We start from the raw sequence: 21,894 nt of genomic DNA, 5'->3' as shown, positions 1-21,894 counted from the left end.
ATTTTTGTAATTGTGTGTAGATTTTCCTCCTTTTCATGGGGAAATTCAATCCATTTATGTGAACATCTCAATTTCCTCTTCTATCTTCCTTACTTGTAAATTGATCTTACACTCCTAGTTGTCCTTATTTGTCTCTGGTCTTTTGCTCTTGCTCCTTCTCCTTTTGCTTTCTCCATTTCACTTTCTTCTTGCTGTCCTCTTCTTCTTGCTCTCCTCTCTTATTGGTTCCTCTTGCCTCTCACATTCCATTCCTCCTTGTGCTTCTTGTCCATCATTTGTACTGAAGTAGTTGTTGTAAAGTTCCAGCACTTTATCTATCGAATCTGATCTATATCTTTTTCCATCATATTCCCTCTGGTACCAGTCATCTGAAGTTTACATTTCTTTTGATCAGTTTCGCTTTCAAAAATTGGTATTGCCTCTGTAGCTCTCTTACCCTTCTAGGGATCTGTTTCAGGACCACTATTTCTTTCCCTCTGTAGTGGTTCATCTCTTGCAGTGGTTTATCTCTTGCCTTTTAAAGTATTTCATTTCTTATTTTTTAAAAGAAATCTCACATGTAGATTTCATGTGAGATGTAAATCTCACATCTCTTGGTAGATTATGTCTCCTCGCATAATTTGTATTTAATCTAAATATTTGTCTCTGCATCTATTTCTTGTTTTCTGACATTTAAACTGCTGGCCAACAACTCTATTATCACTTCTGGGAAGTTTTCCTTTTTATCCTCTTCTATGTTCTGGATTCTTAAAAAGTAGGCAGCCTTTTCCATTCCCAACATTATCACTCTGTCTTCTAGGTCTTATTTGCTTGTGTTAATTTTTGATTTATCTCATCTACTTTTTTCTCAGCTTCTTCTGATTTCTCCTCTATTTTCTGGATTCTTTGTTCATTTTTTGTTATCATCTGCTGGAAGTTCCCTAATCTCTCATCCATGTTATGAATCTGTTCCTTCATTTCTCCCAAATCTCCCTTCACTTCTCCCAAATCAGTTTTCATCTCATTGTGGTTCTTTGCCATGGCCTCCTGAATTGCCTGGAGCACCATTTGTATGTCTTTTTGGAACGTATTCATTTTCTCTTGTTGCAACATAGTGTCTATTCTTTATTCATTCTGAGCCTTTGCTTTCCTAACTTCATCTTTGCAGATTCGGGCTATCTGCTGATAGTTACGTGTCCTTCTTTCCTTTTTTTGTAGTTATCCTTTTGGTCTTTGCTGGTTTCTTCTTGGATTTCTTGTTTTTCTTTTTCACTGGACTGGAATTTTCTGATCATATTTTTCAATGTTTCCCACAATTCTTTTGTTGTTTTTCCCTTTAGGATTTTTATCCATAAAATTTTGCTTAGGCTCTCTCTGAGTTAGTTAAAATCAGTTCTTTAAAAGTTTAAAACACTGATTAGATTATATTCTATTGCATGTGTTTGCATTATATTGAATTTCAGTATGACATGGTCACTCTCACCCAAGGTTCTGGAAACTTCAACTCCCTCTATCACTTCTTCTCTATTAGTAAAAATTAAGTCTAATATAGTTTTTCCTCTAGTTTCCTTCTCTACCTTTTGGATGACAAAATTGTCTGCTAAGTTGGTTAGGAATCTGTTCAATCTCCCACTTCCTGCAGAATTTGTCTCCCAGTTGATATTAGGGTAGTTCTATTTCTTCTGCTTGGTTGGGTGGCCTAGATTATATGCCTATAGCAATGTTATTTTTTCCTCTTTTTATATTGACCCATTTGGATTCTAGGAGGTTTTTATTCTTGGTTTTGTGTTTTCCTGTAGAGATATATTTATATATATATATTTATATGTAAAGCAACTCCACCTTCTCTTTTGTTATGTCTGTTTCTTTTGAACAGTTTGTATCCTTCAGTATACAATAGAGTATCCATCAATACATTCCAGTCATGAGTTTCATCCCACCAAGTTTCACTAATGGCAACTATATCATATCTGCCTTCATATACTAATACTTCAATTCCACTCTGTTTGTTCCCTAAACTTTAAGTGTTAGTATATAGGCAGTTCAGGTCTTTATGGGTCTTGGGTATGTTTCTTATAGCTCCTGCTTTGTATCTGAGTTTTCCATCACTCTCTACTTCATTATGTTTTTATGTTTTTATTTCTCTTTACTCCTTATGTTATTGGTTATCTAGTGATTTTTGCTTGGTTCTAAAGATTGTGAAGTTTGCCCTCCGCCCCTCAATTTTAGTTTAAAGCCCTTCTGATAAGATGAGCCTGTCATTTCTGAACATATTGTTTCCAGTTCTTCTGAGGTGCATTCCATCTCTTGCCAGTAGCCTTTCATCATAGTCTAAGAAGCCAAAGTTCTGTTGACAACCCCAGTTTCTAAAATCCTCATTGGATGTTGGGCTTTTGTTGGAAGTATAGATGAAAGCACCACTTCTGTTCCTAATTCTTTCATTTTCTTCCCTAGCTGTTTGTAATCTCTTGCTATTGTTTTCAGATTCATTGTTGTGTCATTGGTTTCCACTTATAGGAGAAAAAAGGGGTAGTAATCCGTGGGAGTTGATAATTTTAGTAACGTGCTCAGTTACATCTTTAATTTTTACTCCAGGGAGACAATATACCTTCCTAGATTGACTGCCTGGTCTGCAGACTATAGTTTCTGTTCCCCTAAGAATTGAATCTCCTATCACCATTATTCACCTTTTCTTCCTTAGGGAAGTCTGGAATACTTTTCTTCCTGTCGCAAGAATGGTGGGTTATATACCAACAATTCCTACAAAATGTAGTTCAAACCATCAACCACATCATCACTGAAGCCAAAACAGCATCTTGCTAACAAATGTGTGGTTTTGTATTTACCCAAAGCTACCTTACCTTTAGCAATGTCAGTCCTCCCAGGTAAGCCAGATAGGAATAACACTAACAGAATCTCCCAGGTGTATTTTGAAGGCACAAATTTTCTGCCACCACTTTTAACTGCCTGAATAATTATGGTGTATGCTTTCCAAATTTCTTCCTCTGACCATTGGTGGCTCCTGCTTTTCTTGTCTGTTTGTTTCCTAGGCAGTATATCTTTCCCTTATCCCCCAAGTGTATCCCCATACACATATTATTACAAGCAATAATGTGTGTATGCAAATCAGTGGCATAGCCACTAGCAAATGAATATGGACTCAATATGGACTTTTTTTTTTTAATCCGCGAGATCCATCGGCGGCACACCAGTGGCCTGGTCCTCGTTCTCCGCTTTTTCCATCACGGTTTCCACCAGTGGCATTTCCACCAGCCGCGTTTCTTGCTAGCCGCGCTTTCCACCAGCGGCATATTAAATGGTGGTATGGACGGCGGCGGAGCGATGCACTAGCGGCCTGACCCTCGACCGTGCTCTTTGTTCTTTCCACCAGCGGTACTTTTCCATCAGCCACATTTTCCACCAGCGGCATATTAATGGCGGTATGGACGGCAACGGTATTGGTGGCATTGGTGACATTGGTGGGCTGCGTGAGTTCCCCTCCTCTAAGACATTGGACCGTTGATTCTTCCTGATTTTTTGATTCCCTCTGGCCTTTGATTGGTCTTGTGGTGGCCATGTCGTGGTATGGGTCGGCATTCCGGCCTGATCTGGCCCGATTCCCTGGCCGCGTTTGGCATCTGTGGCATCAGTGGTGGGCCTTGTCTTGTGGCTGTGATATTCCATTGGCTGTTTCCCGACCTGTTTTGGCCATGACCTGGCTTCTGGTCACTTTTTCATCTGTGGCATTTGACATCAACGGAGGGATGGTATTATGGGTCCTAAGGATGTCATTGTGGGCCATGTTGGCCCTTGATAAGTCAACAATAATATCAACGACAACGATAACTAATAACAACAATAACATTGCTGAGGACAGGGATGAAGCAGACATTGGTGCTGGTTTTATGATCCGAGACTCGATACTGTGTGGCATTTTACCCGGTGACTTTATTCTGATATCTATTGTCCAACGGAGAATGAACTGCCCGAATTATCACCATCTTATATTGGGTCCTGTTTGGATTATTTAGAATGACTGCAATATTTATGCCGGCTAGGGTTGGCCCTCCCTCCCCTTTTTTCTGCCATTTTTACATTTCCCATGAAATATTCGCCTAGTGAGCTCTTACGACTGCGGGGTTCCCCCACCTCGCAGGAATGGCCCTCTACACTATTGAAAGCCTGCCTTAATGAAGGGTCTTGGGATCCAGAGAGGTGGCATGCGTCGAAGAAGAACCTTTGGGGGTTTTTAAATAGGTTTTTAAAGAAGGGTTTTTTAAGGGGTGGGAGGGATGAGACGGGTGGGGGGAGAAACCCGTCAGGGAGGGGCCCAACCCCTGCGTTGGCTCGCGGCACCACTTTATCTGGTCTGAAGGCAGGGGGGGAGGGTATGTTCCATCTGTATGGTGAGTGGGAGAGGCAGATATGGCGGAAGCAAGGGGCCGTATCATTTTCTGGGAGCACGTGCTCGCTATATAAAAGCGATCACGTGCTCCGGCCCCTTAGTCTTCACCGTTCCCCGGACGGCCAAGATTCTCAGAGCTTGGGCCTTCGGTTGATGTTGTGCAATGCTCGGTCCGTGGTTAATAAAGCCCCCCTGATTTGCAACCTTATTCAGGGGGAGTCCGTGGACATCATGGGCATTACGGAAACCTGGTTGGGCACGGAAGGGGGTGTTCCCCTTGTCGAGTTGTGCCCTCCGGGTTTCTGAGCATTTCATCAACTGAGAGCCCAAGGTAGGGGTGGTGGGGTGGCGGTTGTTATTAGGGAAGGTCTAGAACCGAGGGAGTCCACTGTACCTCAGATAGCCGGTTGTGAATCCCTCTTTGTGAGGTGGGGTCATAGGAATCAGATGGGCTTGTTGATCACGTACTTGGCTCCTTGCTGCGTGACTACAGCCCTACCCGAGTTGTTGGAGGTGCTTGCCGGAGTGGCGGTTGAGACCCCCAGACTTATGGTCATGGGGGATTTCAACCTGCCATTGACCGGCTTATCATCAATGGCGGCCCAGGAGTTCCAGGCCTCCATGATGGCCTTGGACCTGATTCAAGTAATTGATAGCCCTACGCACATAGGGGGAGGCACACTGGACTTGATTTATATCTCTAGTCAATGGTTAAATGATCTGGAATTAGGAGATTTAGTAACAGAACCTGTGTCATGGTCAGATCATTTTCTCCTTCGCCTGGACTTTCGGACCACCACCCACCACTGCAGGGAGATGGAACCAATGCGTTGGTTCCGTCCCAGGCGCCTGATGGACCCTGAGCGGTTCCTGATGGAGCTTCGGCCGTTTCCTGAGGATCTGGCCCATGGCACAGCTGAAGAACTAGTCGCGGCCTGGGAGCAGGCCACGGCTGGGGCTTTGGACCGTGTCGCGCCTTTGCGGCCTCTGACCCGGCGTAGGTCTCAACCGGCCCCTTGGTTTTCCGAGGGGCTGAGGGAGATGAAACGCCGGTGAAGACGCCTAGAAAGTGCCTGGAGGTCCAGCCGTTCCGAAGCTGACCAGACACTAGTTAGGTCTTATTCTAAGACCTACCTAGTGGCAATGAGGGAGGCGAAGCGTTCTTACGTTTCCACCCTCATTGCATCGGCAGATAACCGCATGGCCACCCTGTTTCAGGTGACTCGCTCTCTCCTTCATCAGGAGGTGCGGGATGACCCCTTACAGGGATGTTCCGAGGACTTTAGTGGTTATCTATATGATAAAATCGTTCAGCTCCGGGATGGTTTGGACCAAAATTGGGATGATCCAGGTGAGAGGGCGGAGCCGTGTCTTGTCGAGATTGTTTGGGATGAGTTTGACCCTGTGGCTCTCAAAGGCGTGGACAGGTTGTTGGGGAGGCTGCATGCCACCACGTGTTTATTGGACCCGTGCCCTTCCTGGTTGGTGCTGGCCACACAGGAGGTGACACGAGGCTGGCTCCGAGGGATCATTAATGCTTCTTTGCAGGAAGGGGTCTTTCCTGCCGCCTTGAAAGAGGTGGTGGTGAGACCCCTCCTCAAGAAGCCTTCCCTGGACCCAGCTATTTTGGGAAATTATCGTCCAGTCTCCAACCTTTGCTTTGTTGCGAAGGTTGTAGAGAGTGTGGTGGCATGGCAGCTTCCCCGATACCTGGATGAAGTTGTCTATCTAGACCCGTTCCAGTCCGGCTTCCGGCCCAGATATAGTACGGAGACAGCTTTGGTCGCGTTGGTGGATGATCTCTAGAGGGCCAGAGACAGGAGTTGTTCCTCTGCCCTGGTCCTATTAGATCTCTCAGCGGCTTTTGATACCATCGACCATGGTATCTTGCTGCACCGGTTGGAGGGGTTGGGAGTGGGAGGCACCGTTCATCGGTGGTTCTCCTCCTATCTCTCTGACTGGTCGCAGACGGTGTTGACAGGGGGGCAGAGATCGACCGCAAGGTGCCTCACTTGTGGGGTGCTGCAGGGGTCGATTCTCTCGCCTCTCCTGTTCAACATCTATATGAAGCCGCTGGGCGAGATCATCAGTGGCTTTGGGGTGAGATACCAACTGTACGCTGATGATACGCAGCTGTACTTCTCCACCCCAGGCCACCCCAACGAAGCTGTTGAAGTGCTGTCCCGGTGCTTGGAAGCCGTATGGGTCTGGATGGGGAGAAACAGGCTCAAGCTCAATCCCTCCAAGACCGAGTGGCTGTGGATGCCGGCACCCCGGTACAGTCAGCTGCAGTTGCAGCTGACTGTTGGGGGCGAGTCATTGGCCCCAGTGGAAAGGGTGCGCAACTTGGGTGTTCTCCTGGATGGACGGCTGTCGTTTGAAGATCATTTGACGGCCGTCTCCAGGAGAGCTTTTCACCTGGTTTGCCAGTTGCGCCCCTTCCTCGACCGGGATGCCTTATGCATGGTCACTCATGCTCTTGTTACCTCTTGCTTGGATTATTGCAATGCTCTCTACATGGGGCTCCCCTGAAGTGCACTCGGAGGCTTCAGTTAGTTCAGAATGCAGCTGCGCGGGTTATAGAGGGAACCGCACGCGGCGCCCGTGTAACACCACTCCTGTGCAGACTGTACTGGCTGCCTGTGGCCTTTCGGGTGCACTTTAAGGTGTTGGTTACTACCTTTAAAGCGCTCCATGGCTTAGGGCCTGGGTACTTACGGGACCGCCTGCTGTTACCTCATGCCTCCCACCGACCCGTACGCTCACACAGAGAGGGACTTCTCAGGGTGCCGTCTGCCAAGCAATGTCGGCTGGCGGCCCCCAGGGGAAGAGCCTTCTCTGTGAGGGCTCCTACTCTCTGGAACGAACTTCCCCCTGGCTTGCGCCAATTGCCCGACCTTCGGACCTTTCGCCGCAAGCTGAAGACGTATTTATTTACTCGCGCGAAGTTGGCTTAAATTTTAAATTTTAAATTTTTGGATGTATTTTAATGGGTTTTAAATTTTAATATGTTTTAAATTTTGGCCAATTTTATAATAAGTTTTTTAATTGTTTATTTTAATTGTATTTTGTTACTGTTTTTACTTTGGCTGTACACCGCCCTGAGTCCTTCGGGAGAAGGGCGGTATAAAAATCTAATAAATAATAATAATAAAAAATAATAGGCCCAAATCCTCATGGCTCTTAAAACACCACTTTTTTTACTTTTATCACTTTATGAATCTCTCATCAAATTCCACCATGACTTCAACAACTTCCATCCCATCATCAATTTCATCCTTGATCTATCTATAGAAGTTCATTTCCTTGATGTCATCATAAAAGTACATAATAGATACATTGAACATGGAATCTGCAGATTGTCATTAGTACCTAATGTTTCCAGCTTTTAACCAGAATACAACCACCAAATCTATCATCTAGACTAGAGCTAGGTTCAATGCTACAATCACTTTTATTTTTTGACAGAGCTGTTAAAGAATACCCAATAAAATAAATTTATCAACAGATAAATCAATACAGTAGAACCAAATCAATTTTCAGGAAGAATCTATTAAAAGACAGACCACAGAAACAGAACAAAACACACCACTGATTTCCACCTATAGTAAATAACTCAAACTACTCAAATTATGAATAAGCTACAACTTATACTGGCCAATGATATCACACTTTCTCAGGCAGACAGACTGCTACCCAACCTGAAGCAGATTCATAGAAACAAGAAACAAAAGGACAATAATGCCAACATGGGAATCAGACCCTGCAACAAATCTAGATGTGTACTTGCACAAAAACTTATGTCTTTGAATAAAATTTGTTAGTTGGAAAAATTCTACTATAAAGAGATGGGAAAAAATGGAATTTTGTATACTATATATATTGATGGCAGCAAGAATCGTATGTTCAAAAAAGGGAAGAGACTTCCACAATGGAAGAATGGACTGAAAAGATAATGGAATTGGCAGACATGGCAAAGTTAACTGCAGTAATTGGGGAAAAGAATGTAAATACCGTATATACTCGAGTATAAGCCGAGTTTTTCGGCACGTTTTTTGTGCTGAAAAACGCCCCCTCGGCTTATACTCGAGTCTACCCTTGCAGAGCCGACCCAGGGAGAGGGTTTTTTGCCCTCGGGAACAGCTGGGCCGGCAGGACGAGCCCAAATGCTGCCGGCATGTTTTGCCAGCTCGGCCGGCTCGTTTTGGGGCGGCGGCTGGCCTCCGGCGTTTTCTTCCGCCGCTTTTTGATGGCGGCGGCGGCGGTGGTCGGCGGAGGGGGCGGGGGGCGTTCGACATTTTCGCCCCCCTCTCACTCGTCCTCCTCTTGCCCGCGGTGGGGGCGGAGGGGGCGTTTGTCACCCTCGCCCTCCTCTCCGAAAAGCCGAAATTGAGTGCGGCGGGGTGGGGAGGCCGCCGTGAAGTGCCGGCTGGGGGCCGGGATTGGCTCCTGGACTCCCCAGCCGGCACTTCACGGCGGCCTCCCGCCGCCGCACTCAATTTCGGCTGAGAGGAGGGCGAGTGACAACGCCTGGCGAGTGACAAACAAATAGAGTTCTTCTCGCCCCTTGGCGTTTGTCACCCTCGCCTCCTCTCGGCCGAAATTGAGGCGGCGGCGGGGTGGGGAGGCCGCGTGAAGTGCCGGCTGGGGAGCCCGGGATTGGCTCCTGGACTCCCCAGCCGGCACTTCACGGCCTCCCCACCCCGCCGCACTCAATTTCGGCTGAGAGGAGGGCGAGTGACAAACGCCAAGCGAAGAACTCTATTTATTTGTTTGTCACTCGCCAGCAGGCGTTGTCACCCTCGCCTCCTCCGAAATTGAGTGCGGCGGGGTGGGGAGGCGCGGGCGAGTGACAAACAAATAGAGTTCTTCGCTTGGCGTTTGTCACCCTCGCCTCCTCTCGAAAGCGAAATTGAGGCGGCGGCGGGGTGGGGAGGCCGCCGTGAAGTGCCGGCTGGGGAGCCGGGATTGGCTCCTGGACTCCCCAGCCGGCACTCACGGCGGCCTCCGCCGCACTCAATTTCGGCTTTTCGGAGAGGAGGCGGTGACAACGCCTTCAAGGGCGAGAGTGACAAACAAATAAATAGAGTTCTTCGCTTGGCGTTTGTCACTCTCGCCTCCTCTCGAAAGCCGAAATTGAGTGCGGCGGGGTGGGGAGGCCGCCGTGAGTGCCGGCTGGGGAGTCCAGGAGCCAATCCCGGCCCCCAGCCGGCACTTCACGCGGCCTCCCCACCCCGCCGCCGCACTCAATTTCGCTGGAGAGGAGGGCGAGGTGACAACGCCTGGCGAGTGACAAACAACAGAGTTCTTCGCTTGGCGTTTGTCACCTCGCCTCCTCTCGAAAGCCGAAATTGAGGCGGCGGGGTGGGGAGGCCGCGTGAAGTGCCGGCTGGGGAGTCCAGGAGCCAATCCCGGCCCCCAGCCGGCACTTCACGGCGGCCTCCCCCGCCGCCGCCGCACTCAATTTCGCCGGAGAGGAGGGCGAGGTGACAAACGCCAAGGCGAGAAGAACTCTATTTGTTTGTCACTCGCCTCCTCTTACTGTCCTCCTCTCGAAATTGAGGCGGCGGGGGAGGCCGCGTGAAGTGCCGGCTGGGGAGTCCAGGAGCCAATCCCGGCTCCCCAGCCGGCACTTCACGGCGGCCTCCCCACCCCGCCGCTCGCACTCAATTTCGGCTTTCGGAGAGGAGGGCGAGGTGACAACGCCTCCGCCCCCACCGCGGGCAAGAGGAGGACGAGTGAGAGGCGAAATGTCGAACGCCCCTCCGCCCCTCCGCCGACCACCGCCGCCGCCATCAAAAGCGGCGGAAGAAAACGCCGAGGCCAGCCGCCGCCCCAAAACGAGCCGGCCGAGCTGGCAAAGCATGCCGGCAGCATTTGGGCTCGCCCTGCCGGCACTTCAATCCGGGCTCCCCAGCCGGCACTTCACGGCGGCCTCCCCACCCACCCACCCACCCACTCCCACTGCCGCCGCACTCAATTTCGGCTTTTCGGAGAGGACGGCGAGTGTGTCAACGCCAAGGCGAGAAGAACTCTCTTTATTTGCTTGTCACTCTCGCCTCCTCTTACTCGTCCTCCTCTCGCCCTCGGAGGCGGAGGGGCGTTGTCACTGAATACATCCCAATAAAATGCAAAGGTTTCAAAGCATGTTTTGGAAAAGCAGCGAGGATGGGGAGAATGCTGCCTTGAATGTGAAAAAGCGTGGAAAACTCCAACTACAGTATAAAAAAAACATTTGCACTCAGTACTTTTTATTTTATTTTATTTTTGCCAAGTTTTCCCCAGGGTTTTCCCCTATGGAAATTGGGGAGGTGGGAGAAAGAGGTGAAAAGAAAAGCCTCTTGGAAAGCGGAGAAATCGGCAAGAACAAACAATTTCTCCCCGCCCCTCGGCGCCGTCCTTCTCTCCGCCAGTCACATGGTTCAGTTTTTTCCAGGCTAACTATACTTTGCGTTTCACTTCCCGAGTGAACATTGTAAAGTAAACAGTGAGCAACAGTGAGCAAAATTACGGTAATCTCCTCTGCCAAATCTATTCCCAAACCCTCCCCCAACACCTCCGCTCCACAAAGGCAAGAAATGAGCGCCGAATCCGAGAGGGGCAGGAGGAGGAGGAGGAGGAGGAGATGGGGCATTGCAAGCTAGGGTGGGAAGAAGGAGGAGGAAGAAGAAGGAGGCAAAAGAAACCGACCCTCGCGCAGATCAGCAAATTAGCTTTCCTTCTCCAAACCAATTTTTTAAAAAAACCCGTTCTACCAGAGCAAATGGCAAATAAGCAGCCCGTTTTGAGTCTGATTATTGTTTCACGGTGGTTGCCCTCTCTGATCTCCTTGTACATGACAAGGCACCTCTAACCCAGCTCTTTGTGTTTGTTATTGGTAATTCTCCTCTCCTTCTTCCATTGGAGTCCTCTCCCTTTCTTTCGAGCAGGCGGGCGATTTACCTTCTCTGCCTCTTTTTATTTTCCTGGAGGTGGAGGTGTATTCCTAAGGATGCCTTCAGTGCTGGGGAAGGAGCCGATCCATGGAGGGAGGCGGCGCTGCCGAGCCGCTGCTTACAGAGGCGAAAGAGCCAGGAGACCTTGGCATGGGTGGGCGGCTGGTGTAAGGCAGGGCAGAACCTTGACCCGCAAGGATCCCGGGAGGTGGGGGACGAAAGAGAGGCAGAGAAGGAGGGAGGGAGGGAAGGAAAAGAAAAGAAAAGGGGGAGTGAAAATAAGAGCAGTCCGAGCAATAAATAAATATTGCTGGGCTGCTTTCCAAAAATCCTCAGCACGGAACTAAAAGTTGCAAGTGTTTTGTGAGTTCAAACAGTCCCTTCAGACTAACACGTTTCATTAAAAGATACAAAGTTTGGTAAACTGAAGCTCGCTCTGTCAATGCAAAAAATCATCATCATCATATAATAATAATAATAATAATAATAATAATAATAATAATAATAATAATAATAATAATAATAATAATAATAATAATAATAATAATAATAATTGTATACCGCCTTCTCCCATATATTTGTAATATTAGCAGGAAGGGTTACAGCAAGGAAAATCAATACAACCCGTTCTAAGCCGAAAACACATTTATATAAAGAGACCTGAAAACGTATTTGTATAGAAACAAATGTACGGTATTTGTCTCTTGTGATGATGTGTTGCAGGGTTATATAAATGCTGTGTGATAGTTACAGCATTTCCAGAAAACACAGACTGGAAAAGAAAAGAAAAGGAACGGTAGGAATGAAAATGGATGACTGTGTCATCCATATCATCAACCTTTGTGAAGTGTATTGGGAAGCAACTTTTAAAATAAGACCTTTTCTTGATCGTCTCCCTTATTAAAAGGGGCATTTGTCACTCTCGCCTCCTCTAAGCCTCTTGGAAAGCGGAGAAATCGGCAAGAACAAACAATTTCTCCCCGCCTCCCGGCGCCGTCCTTCTCTCCCGCCAGTCACATGGTTCAGTTTTTTTCCAGGCTAACTATACTTTGCGTTTCACTTCCCCGAGTGAACATTGTAAAGTAAACAGTGAGCAACAGTGAGCAAAATTACGGTAATGTCCTCTGCCAAATCTATTCCCAAACCTCCCCCAACACCTCCGCTCCACAAAGGCAAGAAATGAGCGCCGAATCCGAGAGGGGCAGGAGGAGGAGGAGGAGGAGGAGGAGAGATGGGGGCATTGCAAGCTAGGGTGGGAAGAAGGAGGAGGAAGAAGAAGGGAGGCAAAAGAAACCGACCCTCGCGCAGATCAGCAAATTAGCTTTCCTTCTCCAAACCAATTTTTTTTTAAAAAAAAAACCCGTTCTACCCAGAGCAAATGGCAAATAAGCAGCCCGTTTTGAGTCTGATTATTGTTTCACGGTGGTTGCCCTCTCTGATCTCCTTGTACATGACAAGGCACCTCTAACCCAGCGCTTTGTGTTTGTTATTGGTAATTCTCCTCTCCCTTCTTCCATTGGAGTCCTCTCCCCTTTCTTTCCGAACGGGGCGGGCGATTTACCTTCTCTGCCTCTTTTTATTTTCCTGGAGGTGGAGGTGTATTCCTAAGGATGCCTTCAGTGCTGGGGAAGGAGCCGATCCATGGAGGGGAGGGGGGCGACGCTGCCGAGAAGCCGCTGCTTACAGAGAGCGAAAGAGCCAGGAGACCTTGGCATGGGTGGGCGGCTGGTGTAAGGCAGGGCAGAACCTTGACCCGCAAGGATCCCGGGAGGTGGGGGACGAAGAGAGGCAGAGAAGGAGGAGGAGGAAGGAAAAGAAAAGAAAAGAGGGAGTCAAAATAAGAGCAGTCCGAGCAATATATAAATATTGCTGGGCTGCTTTCCAAAATCCTCAGCACGGAACTAAAAGTTGCAAGTGTTTTGTGAGTTCAAACAGTCCCTTCCAGACTAACACGTTTCATTAAAAGATACAAAGTTTGGTAAACTGAAGCTCGCTCTGTCCAATGCAAAAAAATCATCATCATCATATAATAATAATAATAATAATAATAATAATAATAATAATAATAATAATAATAATAATAATAATAATAATAATAATAATTGTATACCGCCCTTCTCCCATATATTTGTAATATTAGCAGGAAGGGTTACAGCAAGGAAAATCAATACAACCCGTTCTAAGCCGAAAACACATTTATATAAAGAGACCTGAAAACGTATTTGTATAGAAACAAATGTACGGTATTTGTCTCTTGTGATGATGTGTTGCAGGGTTGCCTTAAATTGCTGTGTGATAGTTACAGCATTTCCAGAAAACACAGACTGGAAAAGAAAAGAAAAGGGAACGGTAGGGAATGAAAATGGATGACTGTGTCATCCATATCATCAACCTTTTGTGAAGTGTATTGGGAAGCAACTTTTTAAAATAAGACCTTTTCTTGATCGTCTCCCTTATTAAAAAGGGGGCATTTGTCACTCTCGCCCTCCTCTCGCCTCTTGGCGTTTGACACACTCGCCCTCCTCTCACTCGCCCTCTTTTCGCCTTTGGAAAAGATAGCTTGCCGGTCCATGGGTCTCTTTGGACAGCTTTCTGGGGGTGATGGTTTCCTGATGGCAGTTGACGTCGTAATAATTTTTTTTTCCTGTTAGGAATGGATCCCAGTACTTCTAATCCTGGACCATCAAAACAAAAGCATGAGTCATCTGAGCTGCTTTCAAACTTAAGGTTGTGTCAAGAGCAGAAGAAAGCAATAACAGTATTGCAAGTAGAATTTTGTGTTGATGAAAAACAAGTAAGGGAGTGGCGGAAAATGAAAGCTGACTTGGAAAAGCTTCCAAAGGCAAAAAAAGCTCGACGTGGTTTAACGAGTCCATTTGGGGCTCTAGAGACTGAATTGCATGAATGGGTTATGGAGTGTCGTCAAAATGGTTACTGTGTAACACGTATGGGAATTCGCTTACGTGCCCTTCAAATGGCTAAAGAAGAAAAATTTAAAGTACCAGGCACTGAAAAATTTGTTGCATCAGCAGGATGGTGTACCCGCTTCATGAATAGGTTTGGCCTATGTTTGCGGCAAAGAACAAAGATTGCACAGAAGCTGCCAAAAGACCTTGATGAAAAAGTGATGTCATTCCATTCATTCATCATAAAACAAAGAAGGATCCATAACTATGACCTTCAAGATATTGGAAATATGGATGAAACGCCTATGACCTTTGATCTTCCAAGCAACAGAACTGTGGCAAGTTTGGGAGACAAAACAATTTTACTAAGAACCACAGGAAATGAAAAAAACCATTTCACAGTCGTTCTGTCATGTTTGGCTAATGGAACCAAGCTGAGGCCTGTTATTATTTTTAAAAGAAAGACCTTGCCTAAAGGTAAAATTCCGCCACAATTACAGTGCGTGCACATGTTAAAGGCTGGATGGATGAAGATGGAACAAAAAAATGGCTGGAAGAAATTTGGAACGGACGACCAGGAGCAGCCTTAAAGAAAAAACCATCACTGTTAGTTTGGGATATGTTCAGAGCCCACATATCTGATGACATAAAAAAATTGGCAAAGTCATCTCAAGTCACTTTGGCCGTTATTCCAGGTGGGCTTACATCTGTATTGCAGCCCCTAGATGTCAGTTTAAATAAACCTTTCAAGGACCGTGTCGAAGGATGTGGCATGAATGGATGACATCTGGTCAAGCTCAACTGACAAAAGTTGGAAATCTGAGAAAGCCAGACATACAACTAATAGCACAGTGGGTTCGTGATGCATGGGAAGATATTCCAGAGGACATGGTGCAACGTGCCTTCAAGAAATGTGGCATTAGTAATGCTATGGATGGCAATGAAGACAGCGCATTGTATGAGGGTGACAGCAGTGATGATGACGACTGTGAACTCAGTGATGATGACAACGTATATGCGGATAACATCACAGACGCTGAAGTAGCTGAAGCTCTGTTTGGACAAACAGATGATGAGGAGGAGAGTTTTGAGGGATTTTAGCTCTCGTTAGCTTGGTTGCTGTTACTTTTAAAGATACTGTATTTTTGATACCATATTCTTTTTGGGGACCCCCTTTTGCACTTTTATTGTTTTTCGTTCAAATAAATATTCATGTTATTTTACTTGGCTCTATCTTTATTTTTTACATTGACCAGTAGCTGCCTCATTTCCCACCCTCGGCTTATACTCGAGTCAATAGTTTTTCCCAGTTTTTGTGGTAAAATTAGGTACCTCGGCTTATATTCGGGTCGGCTTATACTCGAGTATATACGGTAGTTTTTTGTTTCCACTTGGAAACTGCTTTTGGACTTTCTGCTCAAAAGGGGAAAAATGAAACTATGATTTTGGGTTTTTATGATTAAATCATGGTTGTAGAAATGGCTGGATTTACAATTTTAGATAAGTAAAATTTTGATATTATAACTGCATCTTATTGCACTGAAAGAAGTTGGAAGTCATTGCTTTTTGTTGCCTTTTCCCCCCCCTCACTTTAGCAACTCTTCCCTTTTCCTTCCTCTTTTCCTCTTCCTCTTTTTTCTATTGTCTTTACTTCTAAAGGAAAAATGCTACCAAATTTGGTTTTTACCCAATTCAACTTCATTTTACAGTACCTACAGAAACAAGCACCTTTTTATTCCTGATTAAAGTCACACATCTTCATAGTATAATTTTCTTTAATTGCATCTATAGTGGCTTTATTACACAATGCTCATTTAGAACCACTTTTTAATATTTTTCAGAAATCACAACAGATCTAGAATGCACACCTTAAAGTGGCCTTACAGCAGAACTATATTATATCCGTCTCTGACACAATTCAAAATGCTGGTGATAATTTTAGAATTGTTCAAGGCTAGATCTATGTACTAGGGTAAATCCATTTCTATCATTTAACACCCACTAATATGGATGCTTGTATTAGTTGATTAATTTAGTAAAGGTAAAGGTAAAGTTTCCCCTCGCACATACGTGCTAGTCATTGCCAACTCTAGGGGGCAGTGCTCATCTCCATTTCAAAGCCAAAGAGCCAGTGCTGTCTGAAGACGTCTCCGTGGTCATGTGGCCGGCATGACTCAACACCAAAGGCGCATGGAACGCTGTTACCTTCCCACCAAGGTGGTCCCTATTTTTTCTACTTGCATTTTTACGTGCTTTCGAAACAGCTAGGTTGGCAGAAGCTGGGACAAATAACGGGAGCTCACCCCGTTACACGGCAGCACTAGGGATTCGAACCGCTAAGCGGCCGACCTTTCAATCAACAAGCTCAACATCCTAGCTCCTGAACCACCTTGATTAATTTAGCTCCAAGTACAATTCTTTGGTTGCTAACTTATAAAGTTAAATATGGTTGGAACTAGGCAGAACCAAGTAAAATATGCTTCATTAGAATGTATAGTGTGTGTTTATTAAGAGTCTTCTCATATTGGTAAATCCAATGAGAGGGATGCAAAGGCAGGCACTTGTGGGGATGCTCCCCTTATACCAGACATATATACCAAAGGGCAAAAATAACCACTTCCTTAATGGCATTCTGGAAGTTTATAAAAACATGGTTGTTCCAAAAGGATTTCAGAAATCATACTTACCAGCATGGTTTTCATCTTGTGCTGGCTTTAACTACAGTGTTTAAGCATTTCCCGCTAGTTTTATTAGTTTAATTCTAGCTAGAACTATGAGTTCTCAGTTACAAACAAAGCATAAAACCTGGGTAAGTTTATGAAAAATGTGCAAAATCACAGTCTCACTAAAGGTATTAATTAAACTACATATGGAGTCTATGACTTAATGATCTAGACAGCATTTCAAAAAATTTATTGGAAACAGTGTGAAAATCAAGATGCAATGGGGAGAAAGCAATTAGATGTGAACATCAAACAACTTTTTGAACTTGAATAATCATCCTGCAAATAAAAAATGTTTGATTTCTAAGCACTCCCTACTTGTCTCACTTCATCACAAAGCAGGATGAAAACCAGCACATAGAGAATCAGTTCCAGCATGGTAGGCTCTTTTTGGAAATCCATCAGCAGGACGTAGGCAAACAGAAGGAGAAAGGCAATGTAGAACATGACAGTCCAAGAGAAGACCACAAATGGTGAAGTGAAGAACCATGCATAGTAATAGACCATCTTTTTGCTCCTTTCTATTGGCTTTTTCCTGAATAAAGGAAGCAAATAGTGTACAATAAATTAATTATTCCTAAAAGAATTAAGTCGGAGAGACTGGTTTGAAAAACAACTTTAATTTAAACATTAAATGTAACCACTTATGTTTACATCGGCATATATTATAAAATTATTCTGAATTGATTTTTCAACCAGAATGCCAATTGTTAAAACAGATACATGATACAGCTTAGTTTCAAACTATTTGATTATTTAGGCAATAGTTTATAAAACTAGAGTTTCAAAGGGGAATTCTCTACACCAAATTTATATAAATATTGTTATGAAAACCAGTGGGGATGGGGAATGGAGAGACTCAGGTTCTAGTCTTCTTTCAACAACAGAAGCTCACTGGATGATTAAAATCACAGAATCATAGTCTAGGAAATCAGTGAGAACAATAAAACAGTGGAGTGGCTTGCCTTCAGAAGTTGTGGGTACTCCATCACTGAAAGCTTTTTAAAAAAGACTGGAAGCTGTTTGTCTGAAGTGGTATAGGGTCTCCTACTTGAGAAGGGGGTTAGAATAGAACAATGGTCCCCAATAATGGCCTGGCCTGGCTGGGGGGTGGGGGCGAGGGGTGAGTGGCAGGCACACATGCATAAACAGCTCCATTTGTGTGAGTAGAGTGCATGTGCTTGCCCTCTAATCACACGAATGGAGCGGGAGCAGAGGGTGCTTGCTAAGGCTTTGAAAAGCCTAGGATTGCATTGGCTTTTTTGACAGCTGCCGCACACTGTAGGCTCATATTTAAGTGATTGTCCACGAGGACTCCAAGATCCCTCTCACAGTTACTGGCATTAAGTTTCAACCTAGTCTATACCTATAGAATTGTTTTTTCTTGCCTAGATGTAAAACCTATCTTTTATCTACATTGAATTTCATTTTGTTAGATAAGGCCCAGTGTTCAAGTCTGTCAAGATGTTTTTGGGTCTTGAGCTTATCTTTTGGGATGATGGCTATTCCTGCCAAGTTAGTCTCAACTGCAAATTTGATGAGTTTCCCTTCAATCCCTCGTCTAGATCGTTTATGAAGCATGTGAATTTTGATCACATGATCATGGGGATGCTGCAAAGGCCATAAATGTGAAAAATGGTTATAAGTCAGATTTTTCAGTGCCATGGTTACATTCACTCATGAAGCACAATGTACTTCATAATAAAAGGCTTTTTTTTTACCTGAAGGAAATGAAGCCACATCCTATTAAAGGGAAAAGGAAAAGGCACAGAATGATCTTCCAATTTTTGGTGTCTCTGGAAATTTCTCCATACCATTGTTTGGATAGAAAATTCTGAAAGATAGAATTATGAAATCATTTGGGCTTTATATGCCTGATCTAGTCAAATGCCCCAATTCTTCAATAGTAGTACAGTGGTATGTATATAATGCTCTGAATAGTTTCTGTAGAATTCTACTATTGAAATTAAGCAGTTTTAACAGCCAAATATATTGCTTATATTTGTACATTTTGAATTATAAATTGCAAGAATAGTGAAGATCTCAGAGGGCAGCTTTTCTGGGGCTTTAGAAAATTGATCTTATGTTGGGAACTTTTGCCCTGGCATAAACAATAGACGTAAGCCCTGAATAGGATCAAGGAGCAGTAAGACAAACCTCATCCACAATGTCAGATGGAGAAATACAGTGATTACAACTTAATTTTTTAAACACCAGTTGATCTATATACATTGTAACTAATATAGCTTATATAAAATTTAACTTATATACAATTAAACCTAGACAGATTTGCACATAAAATTATTCTCAACATTTTTTTCATTTTATTGTGCAATGGAAAGCATCGTGTTACAAGCAATACTTTTTTCAAGGCAATTTCAGGGGACAATTTCTAGAATGGAGACTCATTGATTCAAACGAACTGGAGTTTGTTGAAGGAGATCAAATGGGACTTTTTTTCTTTTGTTTGTTTGAGCAACATGGAAAAGAAAACTATTCTCATGATTTGGAAAGGATGTATCTTCTCTCTGAGGATAAGAACTATATGCACTACAATTTTTTTAAAAAATGTATTTAAATAAAAAATGTACATAATACATAATAAATCCCACCATTTCTTGTAGCACAATGATACTAGTTGTTTCTGTCTTTTTCATGTGTGTTCTGATCCTTTCAGGTTCTTTTGCAATGCACTTCTGGTCTTTTGATTTATTTAACTGATTTGTAGAAGAATTCATATCAAATAAACAATTGATAATAGCTCAAAATGTTGAGTTAGGAAATGAGCAATACAACATGCCATTTTCAGCCAAGGTAAGACACACTCCCCCACACATGCTGCAAGTGAAGGCAGATTGCCTTCTTGGAAGAGAAGATGAAGAGACTAGAGATGAAGCAATTAAGAAACTTCTATCTGGGTATCAGGAAAGCTGAGGAACTCTGGAATGAGATATTGGAAACACTTGCAGAGGGCAAAAATTTGAAGAAGCCTTTGAGAAAAAAAGAATACCTGGAGACGGGATACATAAAGGAATGTAATAAAAGCAATCAATTGTAAACAAGAATTCTTTTTCCTTAAAGCTTCAAAATAGATTTCTGAATCTGAATTTCAAAATATTTTCCTAATCGATGATGTTTCTAGACTTCTGAACAAAGAGCAGCTGCAGCATGTGTGAGGGACTCAGCATGTGTGGAGCACTCCCCAACTTTCCCATCTCCATTGATTGGCAGTGGCAGCAGGAAAGGAGGGGATAGTTTCATGCGTGCAACCTAATCCCACCTACGAGCTTTGCATGCTTTCCCATCCACTGCTTATATGGCCTGGTTTCCAACAGACCATAGACCAGTAGCAGACCAGGGATTGGGGACCCCTAAACTGTAGGGGTCTAAACTGAAGAAGAAATTTATGATTCTCTCCTAAGAGATGGTAATGAATCAAGAACTAGAATGGTTAGTAATTCAGATATGACAAAAACATAAAAACTTATAAGTTAAATTAGTTGCACAAGAACATACACTGAAGTTATTTGTATATGAAATCATACTAAAATTGCTCAGTCTAGAGTCTCTTCAACTGTGTTGTTAGAACATATAAAACAGTTTGGTTCTATGTCAGACTATCAAATCAATGAAGAGAAAACTCAGATGCTGACATGGAAGTTGAGGATAAAAACAAATTTCACTACCCAGAGTCTCTCAGAGAGTGAGATGACTGGTAAGTACACAAATAAATTTGTATACCCACTAGGAAGGTTTAAAATCACTGCTAAAAAGGTCAAATATTTAGCAATAGCACTTAGACTTATATTTGGGTATGTTTAAAATGAAAATCAACAACAAAGAAAAAGCAGAGTGAAATTGCCTTCATTTTCACTTCACAGAAGCTAGTGGGTGGAGCTGCTGGCTGTGAGGGGGGAGTGAGGGTGAGTACAGAGAAAAATCAGAGTGAAACTGCCTTCATTTTCATTTCACAGAAGCTAGTGGTGGAGCTGCTGGCTGTGAGGGGGGAGTCTGAGAGTGAGTACAGAGGAAAAACGTAACGGCCCATATAACTATATATCATACAACATATCAAACAAAAAACAGCAATAATATATTCAGGGTTAGTCCACTTGAGATTGTGATTTTATTCTATTTCAAAATGACTGGCTTAGTTCAGTGTAATACTTGTTTTGCAGCTGTCTTTCGCAGTACTCTTTTCAAATTTCGGTACTATCCTCTTTGTAAACAAATTAGTAGGCTATGTGGACAGACTACCTATCTAGAATCTCAAATCTGTGTTCTCCAAGCGGAAATTAGGTGCCCAATTCAGCCATTCCACTCTATTGAGCTGCCGTGCCATCAGTCCTCTCTACCACAAAGATCTTGCAGGAGAAGGGCAGTATGGACAACTGTGGGATCTGGCAGGGTGAGTGAGAGCTGTGAACCATAAACACAAAGCTTTTGCAGTGTCCCAGTATAATAGATATAGTGCCCTTAATAGGGACACTAAAGTGACAGGTCAAGGTAGTTGTGATACTGACAACTCAAACAAGCAGGGGATCATGGTCCGAGATGAAGAACTTACTTTGGAAAGGGGAAAGTGTGAATCAGGTATTACACATCGATCACACAAGAAGAGCATGGTATCCAAAAAGAGAAGCCACTTTCTGATTGGTGATTCAATTGTAAGGGATGTAAATTTAGGAAAGGATATGGAGGTTTTGAAAGAGGTCAGGTGTCTGCCAGGTGCTACTGCCAGCAGAGACAAAAGGTAGGTGAGAATCCCAGTAAGGATTGTGATGTTGATGCTATTATACATATTGGCACAAATGATGTGTCTCAAAGTATGTACTTTCTGTGCAGAATGATTTCCAGAGCTTGGGGTATGAACTTAGTAGTATAAGAGCTGGGGCATGGCCAATGTCGCGGTGGGGCGATGGTTCCCCAGGGCTCCGGAGGAAATG

At 44.1% G+C, this 21,894-nt stretch overlaps 1 protein-coding gene across 1 annotated transcript in view; it reads right to left on the bottom strand.

The window, feature by feature from the left end:
* Window positions 1-21,894, bottom strand: part of TRPM8 (transient receptor potential cation channel subfamily M member 8) — a 657,600-nt gene that overhangs the window by 85,277 nt on the left and 550,429 nt on the right. Inside the window, exons 16-17 of the mRNA XM_058185213.1 lie at window positions 18,670-18,782; window positions 17,267-17,483 (exon numbers count right to left, since the gene is read on the bottom strand). Of these exons, the coding sequence (XP_058041196.1) occupies window positions 17,267-17,483; window positions 18,670-18,782 (330 nt within the window). The remainder of the gene's footprint in view (window positions 1-17,266; window positions 17,484-18,669; window positions 18,783-21,894) is intronic.

Source organism: Ahaetulla prasina, chromosome 1 (assembly GCF_028640845.1).
Source record: "Ahaetulla prasina isolate Xishuangbanna chromosome 1, ASM2864084v1, whole genome shotgun sequence".
Classification (NCBI taxonomy): domain Eukaryota; kingdom Metazoa; phylum Chordata; class Lepidosauria; order Squamata; family Colubridae; genus Ahaetulla; species Ahaetulla prasina.
The sequence above is the reverse complement of the archived record's forward strand: the minus strand, read 5'-3'. Positions and strand labels throughout refer to the sequence as shown.